This window comes from Semicossyphus pulcher, unplaced genomic scaffold (assembly GCF_022749685.1).
Source record: "Semicossyphus pulcher isolate SPU_LCO1_2020_fin unplaced genomic scaffold, fSemPul1.0.p SCAF_3, whole genome shotgun sequence".
Taxonomy (NCBI): domain Eukaryota; kingdom Metazoa; phylum Chordata; class Actinopteri; order Labriformes; family Labridae; genus Semicossyphus; species Semicossyphus pulcher.
The window spans coordinates 16,476,220-16,503,523 of NW_027211704.1; the positions used below are offsets into that span (position 1 = coordinate 16,476,220).

General features: G+C 41.5%; 2 protein-coding genes across 2 annotated transcripts; both read left to right on the forward strand.

Annotated features, from left to right (window-relative positions):
* Positions 1-1,742: 1,742 nt before the first annotated feature.
* Positions 1,743-7,037, forward strand: ip6k2b (inositol hexakisphosphate kinase 2b). Its single transcript, XM_069678523.1, has 5 exons — positions 1,743-2,154; positions 4,395-4,626; positions 4,738-4,907; positions 5,045-5,220; positions 5,306-7,037. Exons 1-5 carry the CDS (start codon positions 1,941-1,943, stop codon positions 5,903-5,905), a joined length of 1,392 nt encoding a protein of 463 aa, XP_069534624.1. The 5' UTR covers positions 1,743-1,940; the 3' UTR covers positions 5,906-7,037.
* Positions 7,038-19,414: 12,377 nt separating this feature from the next.
* On the forward strand, positions 19,415-26,359 carry sec61a1a (SEC61 translocon subunit alpha 1a). Its single transcript, XM_069677877.1, has 12 exons — positions 19,415-19,496; positions 20,133-20,200; positions 20,302-20,367; positions 21,120-21,198; positions 21,287-21,418; positions 21,526-21,635; positions 22,247-22,400; positions 22,526-22,686; positions 22,800-22,997; positions 23,126-23,317; positions 23,406-23,482; positions 25,224-26,359. The coding sequence occupies exons 1-12, from the start codon at positions 19,490-19,492 to the stop codon at positions 25,408-25,410; spliced, it is 1,431 nt and encodes a 476-aa protein (XP_069533978.1). The 5' UTR covers positions 19,415-19,489; the 3' UTR covers positions 25,411-26,359.
* Positions 26,360-27,304: the final 945 nt, after the last annotated feature.

The window sequence follows — 27,304 nt, forward strand, 5'->3', positions numbered from 1 at the left end:
TCCTCACATTCAGTTATATAATACAAACTAGGTTAAGGTGTTTACTCCACTGTAGCTGGAATGTGATCTTGCATTGTCTTGCAATGTTCTCCCTTTAAACAAAACGGTTCTATTTAAATCTGCGACTGGAATGTGTGTTACGGTGCCAAAGGATGTTGGATGTTTTCTGATTCAGAGATGGTGCGCTGATAGGAAAAGTTTCTTTGCTTTCTTTTCGTTTAGCGTTGCACACTTGACCTGCATTGGCTGAATTCCTTGTGCCATTCAGAATTGTGCCTACTGTCTGCTGTTATTTTGCAATTATGGATTAGATTTTTGCCACCATGGTAACTTTGCGGAGATGTAAATTGCTGCCTTGTTGCAAAATAAAGTGCAGTGCAGTATCTTGGCGTCTGATAAGTCTTCAAACCAGGGATATTTGGGGAGCTGTGATACAAACACACCTACCAGTGTAAGTCTGTTAAACTATTGAAAGGACACCTTTAAAAGTAATGAAGGACAGTTATTTTTTTGATTTGTGAATTGTTAATCAATAAAGTTGTAATATTTGAAAGTGTTCCACGGCCTAGAACATCTAATGTTATCTCAAATGTGAAGTTTATGGGTGGAGTCAGTGATGGGCTTCACAAACCGTAAGCCTACCAGGAAGTATTTGGCATATTCTCTGTTTGAACTGTAATGTACATAAATACTTTTATTGGTCTGAGCAAGGCCTCATATTGCATCCAGTGTGATGACTCAGTGTCAAACGTGTGAAAAGTATTTACCTTAATTATCATGTCCAGTCTTGACTTCAGGCAACGCAATTCCAATAATCACATTAACAACCATGTCTGAGTTGTCTGATGACATGTACACTTCAAACTTGTAATCAGTGGAATCATCCCCATCTCTGCCACCTGTCCTCTAGGATGTGAACACAGCATTAGTGTCTGACATTTTGTGCCAATGAGGTAAGACAAGGAATAGTGTCTCTCAGTGATCTTTCCTGTTGAAGAATAACCATGCAAAATATGTATTTTTTACATATGCTAATGTTAAAAACCTTCACAGGTTACAAGTATGAATTGACTTGATATTTGTTTATATTTATTTTCAAGTTCAACCAAATTAATCCTTCAGTTATGCTCCTTCTTACTGTGATATGAAAAATGGTAAAATGGAACATGATTTGTGTGCTATTTTGCTGTCTTTCCTGCCTTCTTTTAAACATGTCTGAACCATTTTGCCTCAATGATAGGATTTAAGATATTGCAAGGATGAGATTGAACATATAATGCAACGGGCAGCTCGTCTTCTCTGCAACAACAACGTTTAAACTTGGAAGTACAGTACATTGACAGATTACTGTCAGTGTTGTGTTTTTCTGTCTCGTTTTTTTCCTCTTCTCCCCTCCCCCCTGTTTTCTCTCCTTCCTCTTTGTTTGCCTGATCTGCTTGATCCTCTCCTAGGTGCCTTGACTCCTCCCAGCGACAGCAGCGGCTCTGTGATTGGCTGGTTATGGTTGGGGGCTGGGCTTTAACGCTGCTTCTGCTGGTTTTGTGGCTGGACGAACAGCTCTGTCGTCAGTTTCGGTAACAGCCAGGCGACGAAGACGACGGAACCGGACGTGGCTTGTGAACGTTTAAAGCAGCTTTAGGGCTGTAAAAGTAGCCTTTTAATACACGTACAAACACGGAGTACATTCAGCCCAGCGGAGGAGGTTTTATAATTTCTCCTCCTTCACGGAGAAGTAAGGGAATAAGGGATTTTTTCGCCGTCTCTGTCCTTCCTGTTCAGCCCTTTGTTTTTCAGTGCTGCGCTCGAGCAGGCGACCAGTAGCGCCCCCGTGCGAGCCAGCAGAAAAGAGCTCGAGGATAGGGAGCCACACGAGCGGCCGAGCTTGGAGCCTCCCGAGCGACGTGGGCCCCCCCAGCTCATTTGTCCGATGCGGAGTGAGGATGAGTCCCGCTCTGGAAGCCCTCATGCAGGCGGACGGGACTCCATATCCCGGAAAAGGGGTGATGCTTGAGCCCTTCGTGCACCAGGTGGGAGGCCACTCCTGTGTGCTACGATTCGGGGAACAAACAATCTGTAAACCCCTGATCCCCCGGGAGCACCAGTTCTACAAGAGCCTCCCTCCAGAGATGCGGAAGTTCACCCCTCAGTTTAAAGGTAAGACCCCCTATCCCTAATCTGGAGGAATTGTCAAGCTGTCCGTCCGAACTGCGCATGTGTGAAGTTGTTTTGGTACCAGGCTTTAATCCTTTCTTTCTCTTTCCATGTCCGTATATTAGCAGCCTGCATTATATAATTAAATATTTGCCTTTATTATTGCATTGCAAAAATGCATCTGTCAAAGGATGAGAATATTATTTAGCTTTTGTTTGTTGTGTGTTGTGTAAGGGATTGCTACAAGGGCTCAAGGAACATGGTGTACACGAGAGTGTACAATGTATCTCGTAGCTATTGATAGATAGATGCATTTCTTTTTTCAAATACCCCATAACGTGACTTGTGAACAGTTTCATCAGTGCTGGAGCATTTGGCTAACACAATGTCCAGTTTTCCGAACAGACCTTCATGTTCAAGGAGGGGGTGGGGGGGTCAGGTAGCATCCAAGCTGACGGCCTGACTACCTGCCAGGAGGACGAGTAACCAGAGGCCTTTTAAGTGCCGTGTGTGTCTTTCAGGATGGCTATAGTTTCAGGATTAATATTCCACGGGGGATCAAAAATAAATCAGACAAGTAGAGATTTCTCCAGGTCTGATTTCAGCTCCGTCACAGAAAACATGGACACAAATACACATTTTCCCCTACACACCCCCTACATGCTTTTAATTGGCAATATCATGTTCCCTGGATGCGTCCAGGCCAACAGTCTCTCAGAAGTTCCCAGACAATGACACCCAGTACGTCTGTCTGAAGGTGGCCGTATGATGGAGGCATCTGACCCTCAGTAATGCAGCATGGGACTAAAAAAAGACACAGGATGAGGAGTGGGATTTAGAGAGAAGATAGTAGAGGACTCGTGGGACTTTGGATGCTCCTCGACACTCTTCTATATCGCATGATACACACACTTCCAATTCCTAAGAGGAAAAGGTGCCAGTCTGCTTTATAAGGAGTCATTACTGGTATCATTAGCTTTAGGTCAGACCCCCTGACCTATTAAAACAATACTCACTGTTATTTGACGATGATATGGAGCTCTGTCAAACCCCTGCATGTATCATTAATGAGGTTGGGGTGCGATAGTCTTAATCCACGCACATATTCACGCATTACTCCTGATGTCTCATTACTTCCCACACTCAGTGAGGTGGTGTGATGACAGTGCAGCTCTTCCATTAGGACTGGGGAGGCGGGGCTTCCTGCAGGCTGGTGATGTCAGGGCACATGACATCAGCCAGGCCTCGAGCTGCGGAACAAGCGTGTATGCTGGGTCCTCAGGCCTGCCGCTTAACGTGCAAAAACACACCACTGCATTTTTAAACACGATCTCTTTTTGGTGAGATTATTCTTTGGGTAATTTCCTATATATTCTCTGCCATTGTATCTTGTACTGTCCTACAACTACAGCCTTTATTGGTGGATGCATGTATCAACCTGGATGCTGTGTGCGTACCTCGGGCACTTTCTCTCTCGGTCAGTTTCAGCGACGTCCTTTCTTCCTGTGGTTTGTCTGTATCAGCCGCTGCAGCTGTGAGGTTTATTCTCAGTGCGACACCTCCCCCACACTGCACAGAGACGTGCAGCACACAGGCCCTTCTAGGGTCTGTTGGATGGGGGCTGGGCTGGGGATGATAATAGAGTGCCTGTTTGTGGATCATGTCATACATTTCAAACATTTTGGTTGATTGTGAAGTGCTGGTTTGCTTCTTGTTGCATTTAAGGACTGTGTTATGAACTGTGTGTAGGTGACTGATTGTGACTGAATCGCAGTGTATTGTTCGATGTTTGATTCTGTATGTGGAAAGAGAGAACTGTACTTCATTTCTCATGTCATTGCAAACTGCTTGAAACTCTGTATTATGAGTTGTTGTGTGTGTTTTATGAAGATGTTGTAGCAGCTGCTCAATAAATGCCATTCTCAGTTTGACATATTTCAGCCTTGCGTGGTGTTTTGTGTCTCTTATTTGCTGAATAATGAGTCATATAAACACTTTTCATGCACACTCAAATGTGATAAATGTTTTTGCGTCTGTCTGACTTTTCTACCTTTTTGTCACATCTGTAGTTCAACCTCTATGTAGTTTGTGTGGGGAGTAAAATGACTGTATGAATGTGTCAATATCTTGAATTACATTTAGCACGGCGAGTTTTAGGTTGTTGTTTTTAAGTCATATTTAATGATCTGTTTATTAAAATGACCAACTAACAACTATCTGGTGCTTCCTCCCCCCCTGCTCAGGTGTGGTGTCAGTCAGTTTTGAAGAGGATGAGGAAGGGAACCTGTGCCTCATCGCCTACCCCCTCCACAGCGAGTTGGGTGACCTGGAAAACAAAGATCCCTCGGCAGACTGTGAGCCCAAGACCAAGATGCTAAAGTGGAGCAAGAAGAAGCAGTCGTCGTTGCTTCTGGAAAATGACAACTACAGCAAAGAGAGAGCAAGACACAGCCGCAAAGAAGACAAGATCATGAGGTGAGGATGCTTGCGTCAGCACCTTAATGCTTTAATAAGCAACGACAAACTTTATGAATAAGCTCGTTTACACCAAAGCTGACTCTTTTCTTTGTGTTGTCGCCTTTGCAGTTATAATCGTGATGATTTGCTGCAGCAGCAGCAGCAGGCGGAGGTTCTCTACTTCAGCATGGAGAAAGGCAACGTGGTGCCGCAGATCAAACACAACCCCTGGAGTTTGAAATGTCACCAGCAGCACCTGCAGAGGATGAAGGAGAATGCAAAGCACCGTAATCAATACAGTATCCTTTCATGAATGAACAACCAGTTCCTGGGTGTCTCAGCTTGCAGTGAGGCAGAGGGATGTCTCAGATGTTAATAGAAGCATGTATACACTGTCCGTGTTTGTTCTTGTGTGATCCTTGACCCCCTTTCAAAGAATTTATCCTTCTGGAGAACCTGACATGGCGCTACAGAGTACCTTGTGTCTTAGACTTGAAAATGGGAACTCGCCAACATGGAGACGATGCAACAGAGGAGAAGAAAGCCCACCAGATACGCAAGTGTCAACAGAGCACATCGGCCTCTATTGGAGTGCGACTTTGTGGCATGCAGGTATGGTTACACCTGAATCACTTCTGCATTGATGCTCTTTTGTGCATGTGGAGCTGCAGTGCTCATGTTTCTGTGTCTCTTGCAGGTGTACCAGTCGGACTCAGGCCAGCTGATGTTCATGAATAAGTACCACGGCCGTAAGCTGACCCTGGCAGGCTTCAAGGAGGCCCTGTACCAGTTCTTCCACGACGGGCATCGCCTGCGTCGAGAGCTGCTCTCCCCGGTGCTGCGCAGACTCCGCGAAATGCAAGCCGCCCTGGAGGCCTGCGAGTCCTATCGCTTCTACTCCAGCTCCCTGCTCATCATCTACGACGGCGACCCTCCCAGGACTCCCACCAGACCCCGACACCGCGGCGGGGAAGAAGGCGATGAGGATGAGCCATCTGATGAAGAAGAAGAAGAGGAAGAAGAGGGGGCTTTTGGTTTCCCTCGTTCCTCCTCAGCGGGGGGCAGTGGCGGTGTGGGCGCAGGGAGCAGCAACAGCAGCAGCGGTCGCTCGTCTCACGGCACAGGAGAGGCCAGCAGCCCCGCGGTGGACGTGCGCATGATTGACTTTGCTCACACAACCTGTCGGCACTACGGAGAGGACAGTGTGGTGCACGAAGGCCAGGACAGCGGGTTCATCTTCGGCCTCCAGAACCTGATCACTATCATCTCCCAGCTGGAGGATCACAGCACTGACTGAAGCTAAAACAGAACTAACCTGGTCTGAATTTTAAGCACGGGAAAAGCTCATTGAGTTACAACCCTGCTACTCCAAGGTGCATCGTCTTCACGCCTACATGGGGTTCTGAGCCTCCTCTGCTTGGAGGGAACCTCAGACACCTCGGGGTGTGTGGGAGAGTCTGTGTGGTCGTTACTGCGCTCTCCCTCCCCGGCCAGAGGACAGGGCTGCCTGGGCCCTTACTTGCACTTTCCTCTTTTTGAGACTGCTCCCTTTCTTGGTTATACATGGTAGAAGAAATGTCGTGGGAGGTGGCGGTCTCTCTACAAACACAGGGACTCCTGTAGCATCCTAGGACTCCCCCTCCCCCCCTTTTCTCGCTCGGGTACAGACGAGTCTCTTCATTGTTAAGTTCTCTCTGAGAGAGAAAGTGAGGCAAAGGTCATTGAAGCTAGTTCTTGGAGCCTGACGTGGTGCTTTACCTGTGATATGACATGAGTTTATTTTCTGTTTGGATGAAGTTTGGACTTTGCGTCCCCCCCCAACAGCACAGCACATATTAGTGGGGAAGTTGACTGTACACGCTGACCTTGGCTGGCTGGGTCGGCAGCCTTGTAGCAAATGACGACTTGAGCTTCTGAGAGACTTTTTGTGTTTTATATTGGTGTCTCTGAAGACCTCGCAACAAACATGGTTTTTGTCTCAACCGGGCACTCTGATTTTTTGGTAGAAGAACAAGTTAATTTAGGATTAGAAGAAGAAGGGATTTGCCTTTTTTCAACAGCCGCTCTCTCCTGTACCTTTCTGCCTATAAACTGAACTTTTTTCAAAGGGGATAACATCCTTGTTTTTGTCACTGTCTTTGTTTTCGTCCGACTTTCTCCTCTTCATTCCTGAAACTTTGACTAAACAAAGAGAATATATTGATTTAAAAACACTAGCTACAAAGACTATAAAGAGACTATTTATTTGAAAGGATTGTTTAAAAACAAAAAAAAATGGAAACAGCTACATTCCATATTACCACTTTAAATGTTTTGTTCTGATACTGACTTTGATTTATTTTATTATTGCGAGAGCCGATACCGCTCTTGTGTACCTGTGTGTTAACAGTGTCTTGGAAAATAAAGGCATTCATTTGTGGTAAAAAAAATCTGAAGTCTATTTTGTGTTCATTGTGTGTGTGTGTATTCACGGGACAGGAAGTAGTGAAGCAGGTGCGTGAGCAGGATGCTGATACCAGATCCGTGACTGCAGGTGTGGAGTGTGACTAAGTGATGCAGTGCTGAGGAAAACATGACTCATCCTTTGTGTTGAATATTAGAGAAAAGTGAGTTTTTACCATGAGCTCATCGTCCTTTACAAAAAGCACCTCTAACTTAAACTACACACTTAAAGGACTACAGGACTTGTTCAGTCAGCAAAGGAGGGATTCAATGCTTAAATTTTTAAAGGTTTCTATTGAGAATAAACCGGGGCTCAGTTTGGACACATTTTAAACTTATGTCCACGATGAAATCTTTTTAATAATCTAAAGCAGACTAATAGACTAAAATTGAGCATTCAAGTTGTAGTTTTTTTTTAGGTTGAAGTGTCGGACCGCAGTCGGGAGCACCCAAGTAGAACAGGTCAATTCATCTTCAGACCAACTCTTGATCTAGGACAGCGGCTCCCAAACTTTTTACGCCTTCTACATCCCGACCGGATTGATGTACCCCCAACCCCCGACACTTAGAAAAACAAATGCAACATATTCTGCTCATAGGCCATTAAAGGCATCAAGTTTAATCTGCAAAAATAATCAACATATTCAAAATATTCAACAGATCATAACAATGCGCTCTTACATTCGCAACTGAAACTACACTGCAACAAACTCACAAGTCCTCACTTTAAAAGAGCAAATAAGATGAGTGAGGGCGAGGGATGGGGAAAATGCTGTCATATTTTCAGCCGCATTAAAGAATAAAGTTTAAATTACAATAACCTAACATAACATAGCGGTTACAGAAGTTAGAACATCAGTCGCCTAATTTGAATCGAATTGCAATAAAGTTACACGCGATCCACCAAATAAAGAAACATTAGATTGACACACACATCGGCTCAGAAACGGGTCATTTTCAGGTGAAAAATCCCACTTGGTGTAATAAATACACCATTACACCACCATGACATTTTTCCTCACGTGCACGCACCACACTTTTGGAATCCCCGCACTCGGAAAGAAGGTTTGTGAACTTGCTTTTAGATCAGGTTAGATAAGTTTGAGGTGTTCCGCAGATCAGTTACTGAGAGCTTTGACAATAAAATAAGGAGACAGAAACGCACATTGTGGGCCGGGCTGAGAAACGTGATGTGACATAGCTGCGGTTTGACATTTCTCAAACACCGGGAACATTGGGTAATGAGTTGTTTTCCGTATTCTGGAGTCATTGCTATAAACCCACTAAACACTTTGAGATGAGTTTCCATGCAGCAACCTGAAGTTATAATGTGATTATGAGCCAGAACATGGTGACCTGTGTAATTTACATAATTTAGACCCTGCTGATCCACAGGGAAGTCTCTGCCAGGAGAACAGGCTTTCCTCTCTTTGGGTTTTTTCTTTGTATTCACAATCATTGTGCAAGGTTGCAGCCCTCAGAGTGCATGCGTCAGCACAGTTCATTACTAAGCAGTTCAGCTGCAGTACTTGGCCTGGTTGCCGTTCAGCCGTGACATCGGTGCCTGATCTGCACTAGTCCTGCTCACATTGCACACTTCAATCAGGAACAAACATCCAGCTGTAATGCTAAGCAGGAAGTATTAGAAGGAAGCACAACAAGGAGGGAGCAGGAGCCACATGCACCAACAGCTCCAGAGCGGCAACCTCAGATGACCACGATTTGTTCAGCATACTTCACGAACCCTGAACTCCCCAGGCGGAAGGTGTTGCCTGTCAGAACCAGCAGCTTGGTAGTCAGCCTAATCGGCTCTATCTCCAGCAATGGAAAACACTTCGAGCTCAGGAGGGTAAGTCAGCGGAAACGCTGGCTGCGTGCGGCCTAGAAAGCTGCGTCACTCTTCCGAAACTTGGCTCACATGAAGGGTGGTGTCGTTGACAGTAAGAAGCAGATACCTGTTTTCATTTCTGGAAAATTGCACGACATGTGAAACAGGAGGAGGTGGTAAAAAACCACACACAGGTGCTTTGATGCTGGGAAACTTTTAACAGGACTCCAAAAAAAGAATAATACATTTTTCCATAATACAATGTGTTCCCAGGTTTTATAGTCTTTCTTGTGTTTGTGCAATGGTACTTATTTGTCTACATTAGCATACATGACACACTGGTGTGACTGCAGACGCCCAGTAAACAAACTACAGGCCCTCAGGAGCATCACACAGCACTCTCGTACCACACAACAACATCATCATACCCGCAGTTCACCTACAGCTGACTGGAACTGACTGACTGAGAGCTTTCAGATTGCCCACATACCGACGCTTTATGTGCAATATTCAAGATTAGTCATGAGTATATCCCTCAAAGGTAACATAACAAAACGACACGTAGATTTGGATGAATCTTATCTTGTTTTTTTAACTCAATTATGGCTGCATGGCTTTCTGAACAAGTTGCTGATCTTTATGTTAAGCAGTCTCTTATCTGTCTGTCTGTCTGTCTGTCTGTCTGTCTGTCCAGGGTATAAGAGCTCTGGTGATGTTTCCTTCATCATCAAAGGAAAGCAGAGGGAGACACCAGCAGTTGAGGATGCACGAGAGAGGCACCAGATGAAACGGATTATCGTTTCCTGTTTCCAGATCTAAAAATATCCAAACCTTCCCTGCTCATCTGCTGCAAGCTGCAAAACAGATTTAGATTATTATGGTTTTTTTTTTACTGGAGTCGAGTTTGTTTGTTTGGTTTTTACTGATGAAGCCTAAAAATATATTAGATTAAGGAAAGACGGCACTGCTGTGTCCGCCCGCTGAGATATTTCTGCACATTTTTTCGGGATAAGAGGGTTGTTTGTCTGTGTTGTGTCTGAGTTGTATGTATGTGGGTGCGCTGGTATGGGACAAAGACAGTTGCCTTGGTGACTGAATAGACTTTTTTTTTTTTTTTTACAATGACACATTACTATGGCAACAGCACCAGCATTTCAAGTCATTATGTACCATGAAATGCAATGATGGCCTTACTGCTTATACATAAATATTCACAAACCCTGAATGAAAGACACGTGGAATAGAGCGAATGTTAAATGCTGCAGAGGAAAGTGAGAACTGACCAAATAGCATCTTTTTCACTGGATTAGGAAGCTGGCTCGGTTTCAGTTTGCACAGCGTTACGCTCACAGGTTTCAATGTAATCAGGCCGATTACGTGGTGCTTTTGCAACGTACTTACAGATCTGAAAAAGCTGCATTGACCCCAAAAGCACATAGGAAAGTGTGAGCAATGATGTAAGCGCTATAGATAACTTATGATAGGACGGTTCTTACGTGGAGGTGCACACGCAGGTGTTTTTGTTTGCTACATCGAGGCCTGTAGTACATACATGGTAGTGTCAGCGCACATGGTTAAACAGTCATCACAGTTCAAAGGTAATGAAATTCTTATCTCACTGTTTGATTGTCCCTCCGGCTACCTGAGCGTATCTCTGGTGGCTTTAAAAGGCAGTCTGTTGCAGACTTGACTTTGTGCCACAAAACAGAAGCTACTTCTCTGTGAAACTGACTGAAGTAGGATGTGAAAAAACGTGAATCTGCAGTCCAGCACATGCAGTCACGCTCTCCCTGCAGCAAAGACAGAGAAGTGTATGTGAGCTGGAAATAATCCAGACTGGAGCTAAAAGGCAGAAGTACTCACTCTACTCATAGCACAGACTCAACGTTTGGATATGTCTTTAAAGACCTGAAGATTTTACAACATTTTACAACAGTTAGCGCCAACCAAGTTATTTGATTGGACAAGAAGCTTTTCGTGTGTGCTGATATAGAGTATAACGGCATGGGACTTTTAATCGTGTGTATCTCTCTGCTTTAGGTGTTTTACTTAATGTTACAGCAAACAGTCTTTCTTTGGATGAATCAATCACATGCGAAGGCAACTGTCAGCAGACTCTTGTTTAACCAGCTTCAAGATAAATGGAAACATGCAAATAACTGTACATAATATAACGCATCTTGTCTGTCTGAAATGTGTAGCTACATAATGTAGCTAGAGGGCAGGAAAAACCAGACACAGTTACAGACAAGTTTGGGAACTAGTTGTGTTGGTGGAGCCAAATAGATGTTTAAAAAAAGAATCCCCACTGTTGGCTATTACTTTTTCCTTGTTGCAGTATCACACTCATTGTCATGCTGTTGCACTGAATATCAGCACGGCTGTGAATATCTTTGGCAATAACTGATTCACACCTGATCTGACATTCAGTACAACAGCATGACCTCAAGTGTGATACTTACCCATTACTTAACTGTGTTATAAACAAATATGATGACCGATCCAAACACGGCTATAAATGGTATACGTGGAAGAGGAAGGTCAACACTACACATGATTGAGTAACCTTACCCAATGGGAACACATACACTATCACTACCTAGGGAGTTTTGCTGTAAGAGTTTAACCATGGGCTCTAACACCAGAACAGACTGCCATGTTGGAGGTGACCTGGAAGCAAAACTTACTCTGTGCTGTGATGTGCCAAAGGAACATTAAAGTGGTCACACAGGAAGGGACTGATACCTGTATATAGAGGTATGCCATATATAGTATATATACATGTAAGGACCACGCGCAAAATATCATATGTTCAAAGACTGCGATGTCACAGCATGTTACGCAACCCTCCTTGAACTGAGGTCAAAAACTCGATCAGATAACTTGCCAACCAGCAGGACAGAATAAAGTGACAGTTGATCTGAGTGAGAATTTATGATACAATAAACCAGAGCACATTGTGCCCTGTCCTTACAGCTGCTGGCCCATTTTCATATCAGGCCGGTTGAATCACCTCTGTAGCAGCACTTATCCTGCTGCCGTGGTTTTAATGTCGAACTCTTATCACCTCTTTAACCTTTGTCCCTAAAAATTCATGCCTGATATTTATAACCTCGTAATGGGGACTGCTATGGAGATAGATAGATAGATAGATAGATAGATAGATAGATAGATGGATAGATAGATAGATGGATAGAGAGCAGAGCAGAGTTTCACTCTCTTTAAAGGGCCCAGTGAGGGCCTGCTTTGGGTTATATAACTCCACATGGGTGTCAAAGACTGTATTGTCTCATCTCTCAGCAGCTGCCATCAGAGGCTGTGTCAGGCCATCAACAGACAGTCTCTTCAACAAATCCAAAAGACTATTGTTCAGCACTTGTCTGTCAAGCACAACCACATAGTCCATTTCACATACTTGGCTCAGGTTCTCAGAGGGTTGAACACAACGCCTCAACAATGTCGCGTTGTTTGGTGTTTTGACGATGGCAGTGGAGAGCTGTTTTACCAGCATATATAAGAGCGAAATCTTTGTACCAAAAAGTGTTTAGTTCAATGTAAACACCACGATAAGTAATAGGCTGAGTCAGTCTGTGCTGACCTTTCACAAAGGGTCAGATTGTTGACATTTACAAAACGCACATCATCTTAACAGGGCTGCAATACATTTTTATTTTATTCATAAATTATTTTCCTAATCATTCTTTAAATAATTGGTCTTTAAAATCTCAGGAAACAGTGATAAATGTGCACCACACTTTCTGGAAGCTCTAGTGATTGCTTCTGTATCCTGTGTCTGACCAACTGTCCAAAACAAGCAGCAAATACTCCAAACTGAGAAGCCTGTTTGATGAATGTGTAAAGTGATGTATCATTACCCAAACTTAACTTAACTTACTGGTCATTTCTTTTCAGATAAGATCTTCCCTTCTCTGAGTATTGTGTTGTTTTAAATGGCCAGTTAGATATAATAATATTGAAGCACACGCACAAACACGTGGAGAGTGAATAGATTAAATCTGACACCCATTCTGGGCCAAACCATGCAATAAGTTGAGGAGGGGGAGGAATATTTTTTGTATCCGCATTATACAGCACACTCATTCTCCCTGAAGCCACCACAGAGAGGAGGATGAGTATGGGTGCTTAAAATAACCCAGACAAGACAAGACAGGCAGAGAGAGCTATGTGTGTACAGCTCGTAGTCTGGAATAATCTGGATTAAGCCTCATGACATGCTACAGGTTAATGTTGTGGTCTGTCAGAGGGATTGTTTTGGTTCCTCACCGGCTGCATTAATCCTCCTCACATACATTTTCCACTTCATATATGCCGTAACACCAGTAAAGTAAAGCAGTGCCCACAGATGGATTATAATGAGTAGGTTTGTCTGTATGTGGGTGGAGGAGGAGTCCTCAGAAGTCACTGAACACCTTTTTAATTACTGTTATAAAGATTACAGCATGAAGGCCGACAGTGCTATAATGTCATGGTTGCTCATTCAGGCATTTTTGCAGCATGTGTGGAAAACTGTCTTCCTTATTGTGTTTTATATTGTTGTTGGAAGCTTTTGAATTGAGATTTATCTATAATCTTCAATGGACAACTTGTCTTTTAGGACACATTGTGATTCATTTGGTTAGGAGAGATGTATCTCTTGCCTGGGGTCAACTGGTCCTGGCTGTGTTTATGTTAAGAGCATAGATAAGCAGGTTATATAAGAGCGTTACATTGAAGCAGCGCTGAGCACAGCTGTTAAAGTAAGATTAGCAGGAGGACAAAAGCAAAAACAGCAAACACTTCCCCACGCTATTCAGAATATTATTTACAGTCTTATCTCCGTTTGAGACATATCCCACGTCACTTCTTTTCTCTATCCCCTCTCTCTCCAGCTACTCTTTCCTGTATGAGCTAACTAAAGGTTACTGAACAGTGACACCTGTTTGGCCATGTTAGCTAGCTACGCGATGGCAACATTTATCGGTCTATCACTTCAGTTCAGACTGAATATCTCAATTGGATAGATTGTGATGACATTTTTCATACACACACTTATTGTTTCCAGATTATGTGTTGTACTGGCTTTCGGGATCCTCTCTCTTTTTGCCACTAGCAGTTTAATAATTGTGTTTTTCATTGCAATATTTGAACCCCGTATTACTATGAAATTGTGTACCCTGAAAGATCACGCTGCACTAATGTTGAAATTTTATTTGAGTAATTTTGTCATATCAGTATCAGTACTCTGTTTTACGTCAAAATGCAACTAGTGACAGTGACCCAGTCACTGCTTCGATTGGTGCTAATTTTCAAATGTTAGCATGCTAAAGTGGCTAAGCACTGTTGTAGAACAGTGAATGCTGGGTATAAGTTCCTGTTTATGTTTGCTTTGTAGTGGGTAACTGGCTGATAATTAGTTCAGGGGGAGGTAAGAGGGTGTTATTGTTATAAAGCTACTCTTAAGCGTGAGTTCGGGCTCTGGGGAAGAAAAGACGCATGTTGCAAGAAAGAGAGCTAAGTGCAGAAAGCAGTTAGCCAACCTGTTAGCCAACGTCAACCTCGGGTCAGCTGTTGCAGCTACAAGAAAATAAATCTGGGCTCCGTTGAGCTAGCAACGCACATCGCCTCTTACTCGTTCTGCCTCCCCGCAACGCTACAATACCTTCTAAACATTGACATGCTAGCATTGTAATTGTGAGCATGTTAGCATGCTGATGGGTGCCTTAGTTCCTTATATGACACATTAAGGTAAACTTTCAAAGGGTTTTATGCTCTCAAGATGTTTTTTCTCCGTACGTCAGATAATCGATGTATGTCCTGAAGGTCAAGCTGTTAAACTCACCTCACTCACCTATAGCTTATAGCTTAGTAAGTCCATACTTCTGAAACCTTGCCTTCTGAAAGATTTTTAACACATTGACATCGTTTTTCTTACTATGTTATTAAACATAGGATCCTGTGAACGTAGGAATGACCTCCATGCAGAGCCTTTCATTCGGCTGCATTCTCTCACTATGTTGTGATTGGGCTCTGCAACCTCTGTATTTCAATGAAATTGACAAATATCTTATATTGGTTATGTTCAGACTGATAGATTTAGTTTGAGAGACGTTTCCTCCATATCTGATGCAATTAGTGCAATTATCCCACCGCGTTTTTTTTACAGCTGACAGGCCGAGCTGTTCTTCATTAACCCTCTAAAGCCGTGTGAGAAAAGGTCTGCAGGGAGGTGTTAGGGGGTCTTTATGAACAGCAGATGTTTATGTAACCCGGTGCATAAGGTTGAGGACACAGTGTTCTTCTGTCTGCTGGATCACTGTAGTGGATTACTGGGGACAAATAAATCCACCAGTTAAAACCCACCAACCTAACCCCCTGACCTCTGGTACAGCAGACGTGCTCCATTACTGTCATAGGCAGTATATCAGAGATCAGAACAGCTGTGTGCTACAGAGAGGAGGTGCTGAATCAGAGCAGTGAAAGCAGCTTACACATCAAAGCGTAGTCTTAAAGAACAGTAAGACACCAGTGAACACAAATAATCCACTGAGTATTGAAAATCAGTATTTATGTGAACATAAGAAAATGAGGACAGAAAGGTCTAATCAGGTTCCTCTTGATGGCTATGGGTTGTAAATGTTGTGTTTTTTCCAATGACAGGAACAGAAAACCGTAGAAGCGGGATAAGAAGGCCGAGTAGGGAGTGACGCACACTGCTGGGTCGCATGGAGATCTTGTGATCTTTACGCCCACCCAGTTTCTTCTATGGATGCACCCACTGTTCACCCCTCCCCTCTGAGAACCCCACAGACCATACAGGGAGGTGGAACATGTCAGAGAACGTAGTATTATCCTGTCACTGTAAACACTGATTGTGGCCTTTTTAAAGCCCCTGACATCTGCTTCCCTACTTCAGGACCCCCTGTCCTCTTCCAGCGTGATAATCTGCCAAATACTCACACAGATGTGCCGCAATTGAAGCACAAACAATCATTTGAATAAACACAAAGTAGAGGGGATTGTAAACCTTTTGATCTCAAGACAGAGAGGGAGTTTGTGAGGTGAAAGAACAGGTTTGGATGGAGCGTATTAACCCGTGTAAAGAATAGATCTCTTGCATTAGAGGAGGTTGAACAAAGAATGTGATGAATGTGACAAAAAATAGAACAAAGAACAATAGCAAGTGTTAAAGCAATTTAACATTCCTTCCTGTTAAACTCACAGACTCTTATGTAATGCCCCCTGCCAAGTTAAATTTTCATGTATCTGTTTTCACACTGGCATAGAGAAGGATTTATATTAGGGTGTTTGAGCTGGAGACACACAAATGCACTGACAGATCAGAGATTGTGAAAAATATCTAACTTCTAATTTTTTAGCTGCCAGAGTCTGTGCTGCCAGAGTCTGCGCATCAGTAGTTGGTTGGTGGAGCTGCGGTATTGACGTCCCGCCCCTTCCACTAACCAAAGCACGCTTTAAACTTTCTGAAAAACACAGTAAAAATCCCTCATGTCGGCCAACTGAAAAGCAGAATTGGATTGTACGCTATAAATGAATAATTCACACATGAAGGAAAACAATGTCCTCTGCTCCCCACTGTGAATGGCACTTTGTCGTTTCCATAATATTGTATTTTCTTTTGTTTGTTGTCTCTTCTACAAAATCGCTGACACAAACAGCTGATCCAACACCGTACGATGCAGGTGTAGTAACACATATGTGTTGCGGTACACACAAAGTAGTGCAGAATAAAGAGGCGTTCGTACTGAAAAGTGAAATGCGGTGAAATATTCAAATATAGCGTATACAACTATTGATTTTTAGGTGAGACATCCTAATAAGTGGATAAATTATGTGTGAAAATGACCCTATCTGCAGCGGCATATAGCCTAGCTTCCATGCTGGCATCCTGGCCAGTTTCTCAACACATTCCACTGTATGTAGTATACTTATTATTGATAAGTATCTCATACAACCCCATTTCAAACAAACTGAACTATCCCTTTAAGATGAAGGAGGCAGGCTTTATGACCTGTACTGCAGCCAGTTAGCAGGGGGCGATAGAGATATTTGTCTTCACTTTTTGGGGAGCTGTCATGTCGTCCATCTTTTTATACAGTCTATGCTTTAGATCACTAAGTAATGTGACTGTGAGATTTACGACCAATCAGTTCAATATCCACTTCTACACTGTTAGTTACGGTCAACATAAAAGCTTCACTTTTACAAAGTACATGTAACGGATAAATAATATGAATTATATGAATTCTTAAAATGAATACAGTGTCGCTAGGTACTGACTGGTACTGTTTACCAGAACTTCCTTTCTTCTCTCTTGCCTGAAGTTTAAAAATAAAAAGACAAAAATGGCCCAAAAGTAAGGAGAAGCGTAACATTTTGGGAACTACAAGAGGTTATGTAACAGACTATTGTTCGGCTTGGAGAAGTTACTTCCTTGAGTGTCCAATGGTTGTCCAGCAAAATGTGAATTTATATTTGTTTCCTCCAAATGTAAGGTGTTACTGGGCAGATTTAGTTACAATAAGCCAGTCAGGCAGTTGTTTATCTGTGTTTTGTAGTCATTGTTGTGTTAAGCCAAGCTAACCAACTGCTAGCCTAGCAGTAGCTTCAACATCAACAGTTCAGACAAAGAGGCTACTGTAGCTCTGTTCTGGTTTAAATCACCAACGCAAGGTTAATTTTGAATACAGGTTTTATTTCTTAGCTTGCTTTTAGCTTTAAGTCTTATTCCACAACCTTATGAACATTACAACAGCAACATAACTTAAACATTGAAAGTTGTTTGCTTTAACCAATACTCAATATTCACTTAATATCATCACATGAACTTTAACTGTTTATCTGACCACAAACAGTCACTCTGATGATGAACAGAGACTCCTGTACTAAATGTTCTCTATTCACCATGTCTGTAGGCTGGGGCGGGTGACCTTTGAAGTTCAGTGTCGGCTTCTAGATCTCATACCATATCGAACCAAATTAAGAGGCTCCCTGTCATCGGACAAAACCTTAGCTAAGTCTTAATTATGCTGTTGCAGCCTAGTAGATAACTTTCCCCTTGAGCGCCGACACTGTGGACTCTCTGTTATCAGGGTGCGCTCTGAAAGACTGAGCTCTTTCTCTGCTGCTCTGTTTGTGCTGTCCTCCTCTGTCAACTATGTGAGAAATGCTTATCAACCTTTTACGACATCCTGTTGCCTGATACTCTATCATTTATTCTTGCTTTCTCCAAAGAAAGAGAGGAAGAACTGATAATGTACATAATATTTGTGATATTTAAAATACTGGATCAGTCATCAGTGGTGATTTTACTCATTCAGCTCTAACCTTAACAGACCCCATTTACCCATGGTTACATTAGGTCTCTGTCAACTTTCCTATAGTGTTGCCTTTTACTCTCACTATTGTTGAAATCCACATGAAGGGTTTAATGCAGGGCAACCGTGCTCCGGATATTTTGTCAACAACGTCTTACGTGTGTGACTCTGCCTTGGCTCACTGTCTGTCTGGGTTGAGAGAAGCTCTGTTTCAAACTGTCTTCACCAGACCGGATGTTTGGACCCTGATTATTTTCAGGTCACTGCTGCTCTCTGGTGGACGTGTTCATGCAGAAAGGTGGAACAGTGGAACGTCATCAATCTGCTGGTCAATAGTAAAGCTACTTAAATGATACTTTGGAAAAAGTTACATAATTTGTAATTTGTTCCTTTCTCTTTAGCCATATTTTAGCAGTGGAAAAAGGAGCCAGATGACTCATTTAAAACAAGGGAAAACATTTATATTAATGCAAGCTTATATTAAAAAAACAAAGCTCCTATAAACTGCTAGTGCTGGTTAGCAAATATATAGCAAACCATATTTCAACCATATGTTTTGACAAAAATCCTAATCACCACAGTCTCTATAGCTGCCAAAAAGATCATGACATGTAACAAATATTTCAAATTATTCAAATGTCAAATGATGGCAAGTTATGGTCTTGTGCACAAAAGTAAATTATCTTAAGGGAACAAGTTATATCTTGTGTGAAGATCAATTATCTTGTGGGAACAAGTTATTCCTGTGAAATTAAGTTTAACTTTTGGGAAACAGTTAATGAACTTCTGCGCATATGTTTATCATTCTATGGGAACATTTTTGTCTTGCAGGAACAAAATGTTATCTTTTGGTGACAACTTACGTTATGATCTTGTGCACAAAAGAAAACAATCTTGACAGAACAGATTAATTTTCTTTATATGGTGTGAACAAGTTTATCTTTTATAAAACAAGTTATTATTTCGTTGGAATACGTTTATAATACTGTCCAACTGACTTGTGGGAAAAAGTTTCAATCTCATGTATAGAGTACCACCATTTAGGACTTAAGGGTTTCGTCATACTGAGTTTCAAAAGGGAAAAATTATATCTTTGCAGTGTGTCTTTAGGGGCTGCTCCTTTAAATCGTTGGTGTTCGTGTCCATAGTGGTGACGTGTCTCTAAAGTGTCTCCTCCTTCCGCTCCTCCTCTTCTCCTCCCCGGTGGCTCAGTAGTGAGATTCAGTGTGCTCAGATTTACACAGTAAAAGACACAGAGGAGGACCGTGTGGACATCATGGGCAGTGAGTATGACTTTAGCACAAACATTAAACGAGACTGGTTTCTAGAGACTGTAGAGCAACAGCTAAAATGTATTTTCAACTGTGTTGGACAACTTCGTTAGCTAACGGGGTTAGCGCTGGCATTGATAGCAGGCTGTTAGCTTACGATGCTAGCTAGCTAGCCGACAGTTTCTTTTGTACAATTGTGAGTCTTTCTAGTGATAAGTTGTCAGATGATTTATTTATACAATTTCGTAGTAGTTTTGTAAGCTTTGTTTCTTGCTTGTAGTTAGATCTTAGAAGCGACACGGTGGTTCTTGTTGGCTGGAAACATCTATGCTAACCTGTTAGCCACTCATTCAAAGACATTGACAGTCTAGTGATGACGACGCATAACACTCCGCTGTTATCTCCAGTCTGCAGCTCCGAAATCAGTTGCTTAATGTCAATAAGACACTGATTGTAATGATAATATAAAAGTCTATTAATATAGCTATAAACACCATGATACTAAATGCCTTATTAAACATTTAATGTGTTTGGTATTGTATCGTTGTAAGCATGTATGTGTCTTGAGTCCGCCCACCATTCACTGCCACGTACCTCTGAAGACCTACAATTTAACTCACATACAAACTCATTTTTACTTGTTTTCAGTCAAATTCTTGGAGGTCATAAAGCCATTCTGTGCAGTTCTGCCAGAGATCCAAAAACCTGAGAGAAAGGTGTGTTTTACTTTCATTTTATCAGTACATTTGCATTTAGCAATAGTAATAAAATCACTCTTAATTTTTATTAAACCTGTCTTAATATTATTGTCCAACAGATCCAGTTCAGAGAGAAGGTATTATGGACTGCCATCACTCTTTTCATCTTCCTGGTGTGTTGCCAGGTAAGTGTCACTGATTATTTCTGTCAGTATTGTCACATAGTTTGTTAACAAACTACAGGAAGGGAAACTCTATCATTGCAATGTGTAACATTTTCACACTAAACAATCATGCACTCTACATCACTTGTACTCACTTAATCTGGTCCTCTGACCTTCATCTGATAACATTAATTAATGACCTTCAATAAGGCCTTAGTCCTGACAAAATATTGTTTAACAAGTGAGTTGCACTGTCCAACTGTAATTTTCATTATTTATTAATATATCAATTGTTTTTATTAATTACATATTCTTAATATATATATATATTTTAAATTACAATTTTTTTTACAATGTTGATCACAACAACTCACTGCCCAAAGTTGTGCCTTGAATTTGCAGAGAGTCCTGCTCTCACCCAACAACTCAAAGAGTTAAATATTAATTAAAGGAGGAACAATACATTTATAGTTAAAAGATGTCTATTATGTCAATAAAAAGTCAGTTAATATTCTGCAAATTGATCTGTGAATTCACCAATAAATGGTGATATTCCACACACAGGGAAATGAGCACTTGGCAGTATGAGTACTATGCTGTCTATCTAGGAATGTTTCTGTCCTTTTAATAATCAAACCATCTCAAGTAAAATAACATTGATATGTACATATTGTTGCAACCTGACACACTTTGTGAATAAGTAACATTAAAGTGGAATAACACACACAAGTTCATAAAGGAAATTATACTCAATGAAAACTGTTTTCCTCCAGATCCCCCTCTTCGGCATCATGTCGTCAGACTCTGCAGATCCGTTCTACTGGATGAGAGTCATTCTGGCCTCCAACAGAGGTATTTCACTAGATGATTATTAAATAAAAATATAAAATGCATGTTTCCTCTTCTGCTGGTGTATCCTAACCCGAATATCTCCCTCCAGGTACCCTGATGGAGTTGGGTATCTCCCCTATCGTCACCTCAGGCCTGATCATGCAGCTGCTGGCTGGAGCTAAGATCATCGAAGTCGGAGACACGCCAAAGGACAGAGCCCTGTTCAATGGAGCACAGAAATGTAAGGAAGCTCTGATCAGGTGGTGATCCCAGGATATATGGTTTAAATTTATGTTCATGTCTATGGATTGTCTAACCACTGCTATTTTCTTTTCTTTCTTTTTTCAGTATTTGGAATGATCATCACCATCGGCCAGGCCATCGTGTACGTGATGACTGGCATGTATGGAGATCCCTCAGAGATGGGTGCAGGAATCTGTCTGCTCATCATCATTCAGGTGAGAACAGGAATTTTCCTCAAACTTGTCATAAAAATGTTCATAACCCCTAAAATATATTATTCAAAATGTCTTCCAGTATGCACTTACAATTGAAATGTTATGATGTGAATAGAGAACATTATGATAAAGAACAAACCAACAGGTGTGGATCGTGACTACTTCTTTAAATGTAGCCCTCCGTTAGCATCTCTTCATTGCTAACCAAAGGTTCCCCAAATATTGATTATTAAACAAATCCAGTCGTGCTGTCAACTTTTAAACTAGTATTAATCAAAACATACAAGCGTAAAACTGATACTGTGAAACCAGCTTCTTACTGATGAGGTGCATCAAAGTCATTTCAGATTATCTCATTTTGTCAAGTCATAACATGCATATAGTCATGGTGTATTGGATATACTTAGAGCTACAAGACCAACAGGTTTGCTGATTAATTAAGAAGTGAAATATGTTCCAGTGCTGCTCTGTAAAACTCACACTGTTATTAAGTTCGATAATAGAAATAAATGGCCAAACATGCCTCTTCAGAATGAACTAAGACTCTCAAAAGAACTGTGAGTTCGTAGCAAAGTGACTCAGCTGACTGAATCTGTTGTGTTCCTCCACAGCTCTTTGTGGCCGGGCTGATCGTCCTGCTGCTGGATGAGTTGCTCCAGAAGGGCTACGGTCTTGGTTCAGGGATCTCACTCTTCATTGCTACAAACATCTGTGAGACGATCGTCTGGAAGGCCTTCAGCCCCACAACTGTGAACACCGGAAGAGGTAAGCAACCATGTGGCCTTTTGATGGATAAATAAAGATACTATAGCAACCAGCGAAGTCCATCCTGTTGCTCTTTTGCACTCTGCAGAGCTGCTCCTCATCCTTGTGTCTTTTTTGTGTTTTAGGTACAGAGTTTGAGGGAGCAATCATCGCCCTTTTCCACTTGCTGGCCACTCGTACAGACAAAGTGCGAGCTCTGAGAGAGGCCTTCTACAGACAGAACCTGCCCAACCTCATGAACCTCATCGCCACTGTCTTCGTGTTTGCTGTAGTGATATACTTTCAGGTGAGCTGCTGTCTTTTCCCAACATTTACATCAATAATAACACAAAGATAAATTTAGCAAACGAAACAGTATAATTGCTCACATCTGTCCAACACATTCATCTTTCCACACAGGGCTTCAGGGTGGATCTGCCCATCAAGTCAGCCCGCTACCGTGGCCAGTACAACACCTACCCCATCAAGCTCTTCTACACCTCCAACATCCCCATCATCCTGCAGTCTGCCCTGGTCTCCAACTTGTACGTTATCTCCCAGATGCTTTCCACACGCTTCAGTGGCAACTTCCTGGTTAATCTGCTCGGCACTTGGTCTGTAAGTATTTTTTTTTTTTGTAAAGAAAGAGTCTGCAAGAAGGATTTTACTTATCGTTTCTGTCAATCCCACATCCTAGAACATTTTCCTGCCTGTTAAAGCTGAGTATTCTTTTCTCTTCTTTGAAGGACACGTCAACAGGGGGTCCAGCCCGTGCCTACCCTGTAGGTGGACTCTGCTACTACCTCTCTCCTCCTGAGTCGTTCGGCTCTGTTCTGGACGACCCGGTCCACGCAGTCATCTACATCGTCTTCATGCTCGGATCATGTGCCTTCTTCTCCAAAACCTGGATTGAAGTCTCCGGCTCCTCTGCCAAAGATGTAAGATGTAACTTTTATCAAGCAGCGACGGTAATGGGATTATTTAAAACTGATAGAGTTTTAAGCTCTGTTCTTTGTTTTCATCCAGGTGGCCAAACAGCTGAAGGAGCAGCAGATGGTGATGAGGGGACACAGAGAAACCTCCATGGTCCATGAACTGAACAGGTAAACCCAAAGCCTTTTCACGCACAGATCCTTCTTACTTTACATTTAAAGTTTATCAGTTAGAATGAGTTACATTATCTAACGGCACGCAGACGGCAAATATCCCCTGTCTTTTAATCAAAGCGTTTCATTGGCATCACCTTAAATTTCTCTATAAACAAATGTGTAATCGCTTTGTGCCTTTTGGTACCTCAGCAGTGTGACACTTAATGTTATTAGTCTTCACATAATGGCAAGTACTGTAAAATCTGGAATATAAGACGCAGTCTGTTTGGGGGGTATCCCAGATGGAAAGAGGTTCTCTATAGTTATGTATTAACCTCCTGAGACCCGAGCTTTTGTTTGGTATGCATTTTTAATGCCTCCTACCTTTTGGGGAATTAATAGGACCTAAAAAGTATAAAACCTAAGAATTGTCTTTGTGTTACATTGAAAAAGTCCCAAATCCTCATGTGAGTACCTTGTCGTAACGGTGTTGTAGCTTGTTGCTATTGATAACATTAGTCAAATTTGTCTGCCATATCAAGCTACAACTATTAATACGCATTAAATAAACAAGTTTCAATCACAAAATCTGAAGAGGTTTTGTACCTGGTTGAGTTTTCTGTAGAGACCGACTGCAACATATTTTGGTCGGGATCACGGCCATCTTGAATGTACACCGATCAGTGTAATTTGCTTCTGTGACCACAGGGTGGTGGACAAAGTGTGAAGCCAAAATGTAATGTCCCCGTGTGAGGACGCAGGGTCTCAGGAGGTTATTAAAAATGTGTATATGACACTCTTTTAATTTATTTTAATTTGAAATAAAAAACACAGATTACCGCCAACCATCTGTTTTCAACATGTCGAGTCTGCAATACTGCTAGCTACCCGTGCGGTAGTTGAGATCAGCTTACAGTAACACTGATTGTTGTGAGGATGGCGGCTGCACTGATGGCACATGTCTGTGACGAAGCTTTAGCCAGATTACAGCGCCATCGTCTGAGTAAATTTCCGTAAGACAATAAAATACCTCTCTCTGCATTTTATACTGGTATATTGGTCGCACCGGTATATAGGACGCAGACCACTTTTTATATGAAAAAAAAAGTATTAAAAGTGCGTCTTATACACCAAGTTTTATGGTAAAAGTGTTTCTGCGGTATGTCTTAATGTCATCTTGACAAATTAAGCATCCACTCTGACTCTTCAAGTCAGATGAGAAAGAAATAGACAGCCGTACCTTCTGTATAACTGCCCTCAATATGTACATGTGACAGAAAAATTAATAAGACAGTTAATGTCCATGTACGACCTTTTTTCAAAGCTTTTAGCCGCTAACACATCTCAGGTCCCCTTAAGAAGTCCTTAGTTTGGGTTGAGATTATTTGGAAGATTTTATGTTTTTGGTTTTGTTGTGTTTTTTCTTTAAACGCGCTTTTTAAAGTTTTTTTCCAGCGCTCTGCTGCCCCCTGTTTTCTGACCCAATGCTAATCTAAGTTAACTGGCTGTTAGCTATAGGGTAAAAAGATAACCGATAGACTTGAGAGTGATGTTAATGTTTATATCTAATTCTTGGCAATAATAGTGATTTGACACGTTTCCAAAAACGTCGAACCATTCCAGTAATCACCATCCCACACTCATGATGAATGTGTTGGAATATCTATCTGGCATTCCTCCTGCCTATCATTGAAATCATTGTATCATGAAGTTCTTTGTATTCATATTAATCTTATGTCCCTGTTTTGTGTTCCAGGTACATTCCTACTGCAGCTGCCTTTGGTGGACTGTGTATAGGTGGCCTATCAGTCATGGCTGACTTCCTCGGAGCCATTGGCTCTGGTACTGGTATCCTGCTGGCCGTCACCATCATCTATCAGTACTTTGAGATCTTTGTGAAAGAACAGAGCGAAGTCGGCAGCATGGGGGGGCTGCTCTTCTAGAAAAACCAGCGTCCTTCTACCAACTTTAAAAGAATCACCAAACTTGCATTTATTTTACATCCTAGTGAAGCCTCCGCATCGTCAGCTCTCATCGGGTAGTTCGAGGAATCTTCAGGAATCTGGTCTGAAATGGGACTGAACGAGGTGGTGGGGCTTCACGGCTTGTTGCTCCCTCCATGAATCTTCCAAAATAAAACAAAAGACCGACATTTCAATTGATCAGATTTTCTTACTGACTTGAGCCCCCCAGATGTATTTAAAGGATTCCTCAGCTCTGTATGAGATGCAGTCCTTTAGGAGTTTGGTCTTTTTTCCAGACTGACAGCGGGGCGCTTCAGTATGCAGGCATACTCGACACAGAGGACGGAGGTCACCTGCCTGCTATGTGCATAAAACACTCAATGTTCTGCTTGGTGTTATCTTTATACTTTTACTTTCAATCTTATTTTATTTTTTCTGAGCACCTGCCAATTACACGAAGGTGTGGACCAGTAGCTGAACCTTCAAACGCTGAGTAAAGTACTGTTATTTTCCTGATGTGTGACCCATTGTTATAGCTGTTATTTGAACAGGGTCTCGTAAGAAAAGGGTCTGACTGTCAAAAGAAATTGCTATTTTTGTCAGCAGTCATCTGATGAACCATGAACAAGGGTCCTCTCTGTTTTAATGTATAGCATTCCCAGGGAGATGCAGTATTATCTCACATGTCATATTCATCTTTGTTACCACCTTCCTAAGAGTTTTTGTTTTTTGTCTGCTTTAAGCAAACAGACAATAATTGCTTTTCAACAGCTGACAAATTTTGATTTTCTGTACATAGGCCATTCATTGAATAATTGAATTTGTCTTGAGTGTAAGATAAAAGCTTTTGAATATGTAAAGAAATTATGCATTTCAGAACAAACTTATAGAAAAACATTCTCAATAAAACCTTTTGTGGAAAAAAGGATGGAAGTATCTTTTGACTCTTCTACTTGTCTGAATCTTCCCGAATCAATTAAAGTGAACTTTTGGGTATAGTGACAGGTTGTGTCTCATTTAACAAAATCAGGGTTCAGGGGCTTTTTGTAGTTTTAATATTATGCTTTTTGACATTATTTGGCATATTTTTCTACAGCTATAAAACCTTTTGAGTTTGGCCTCAGCGGTAACATTTTGCTTTAACCCTGTTAGAAAGCATTTATAAACACACATTTAATCATTTTGTTTATGATCTACTATAATATAGTAATGCAGCGTAAGCAATGGCGTATAATCCTCCTATGGCAACATTTCTTATCTAAAATAATGTTTTAATGGATCAGTTTCCATGAATGTGAAATATAATATGTATGCAGGAGCTATGGATGTAAAAGGAAAAAGTATTATAACTGGTTTGAACTGCATAATAGTTTGTTTAAATATTTATGTTGTGTTTATTTTGGCTAATGCTTATTACTGCTAACTGGGGGGTTAATGTAAACTGCTATAGAAGACAGACAAATTAGTTCATATATGATCTTTTTTGGTAGGAAATTTTTAGCTTCCACGTTTTAGTAGTTACAACTTTTACTACGTGATTTTTTTATATTGTGATATCCAATACATGATACCATTTTTTTTTACACTTTTACCTGATTATATTTCGTAAATATCTTTAAAACATTTATAGACATTTTTTTTTATCACTAATGCGTATTATCTTCATCATAAAACAGTTATGATTGGAAAAGCATGTGTTGCAGCCTGTAGGGTTATTGTAAGTGACTATGTAAGTGTACACATTGTCCCACATAAATAGACTGTAGCGTATAGAAAGGATGAGACTGGATTGTTTCCCCCCTAAATATCACATTTATTTTCCGTGTTTGGGCGTATTCATGGTATAACGTTTTTTCATGGAAAAATTTAAGAG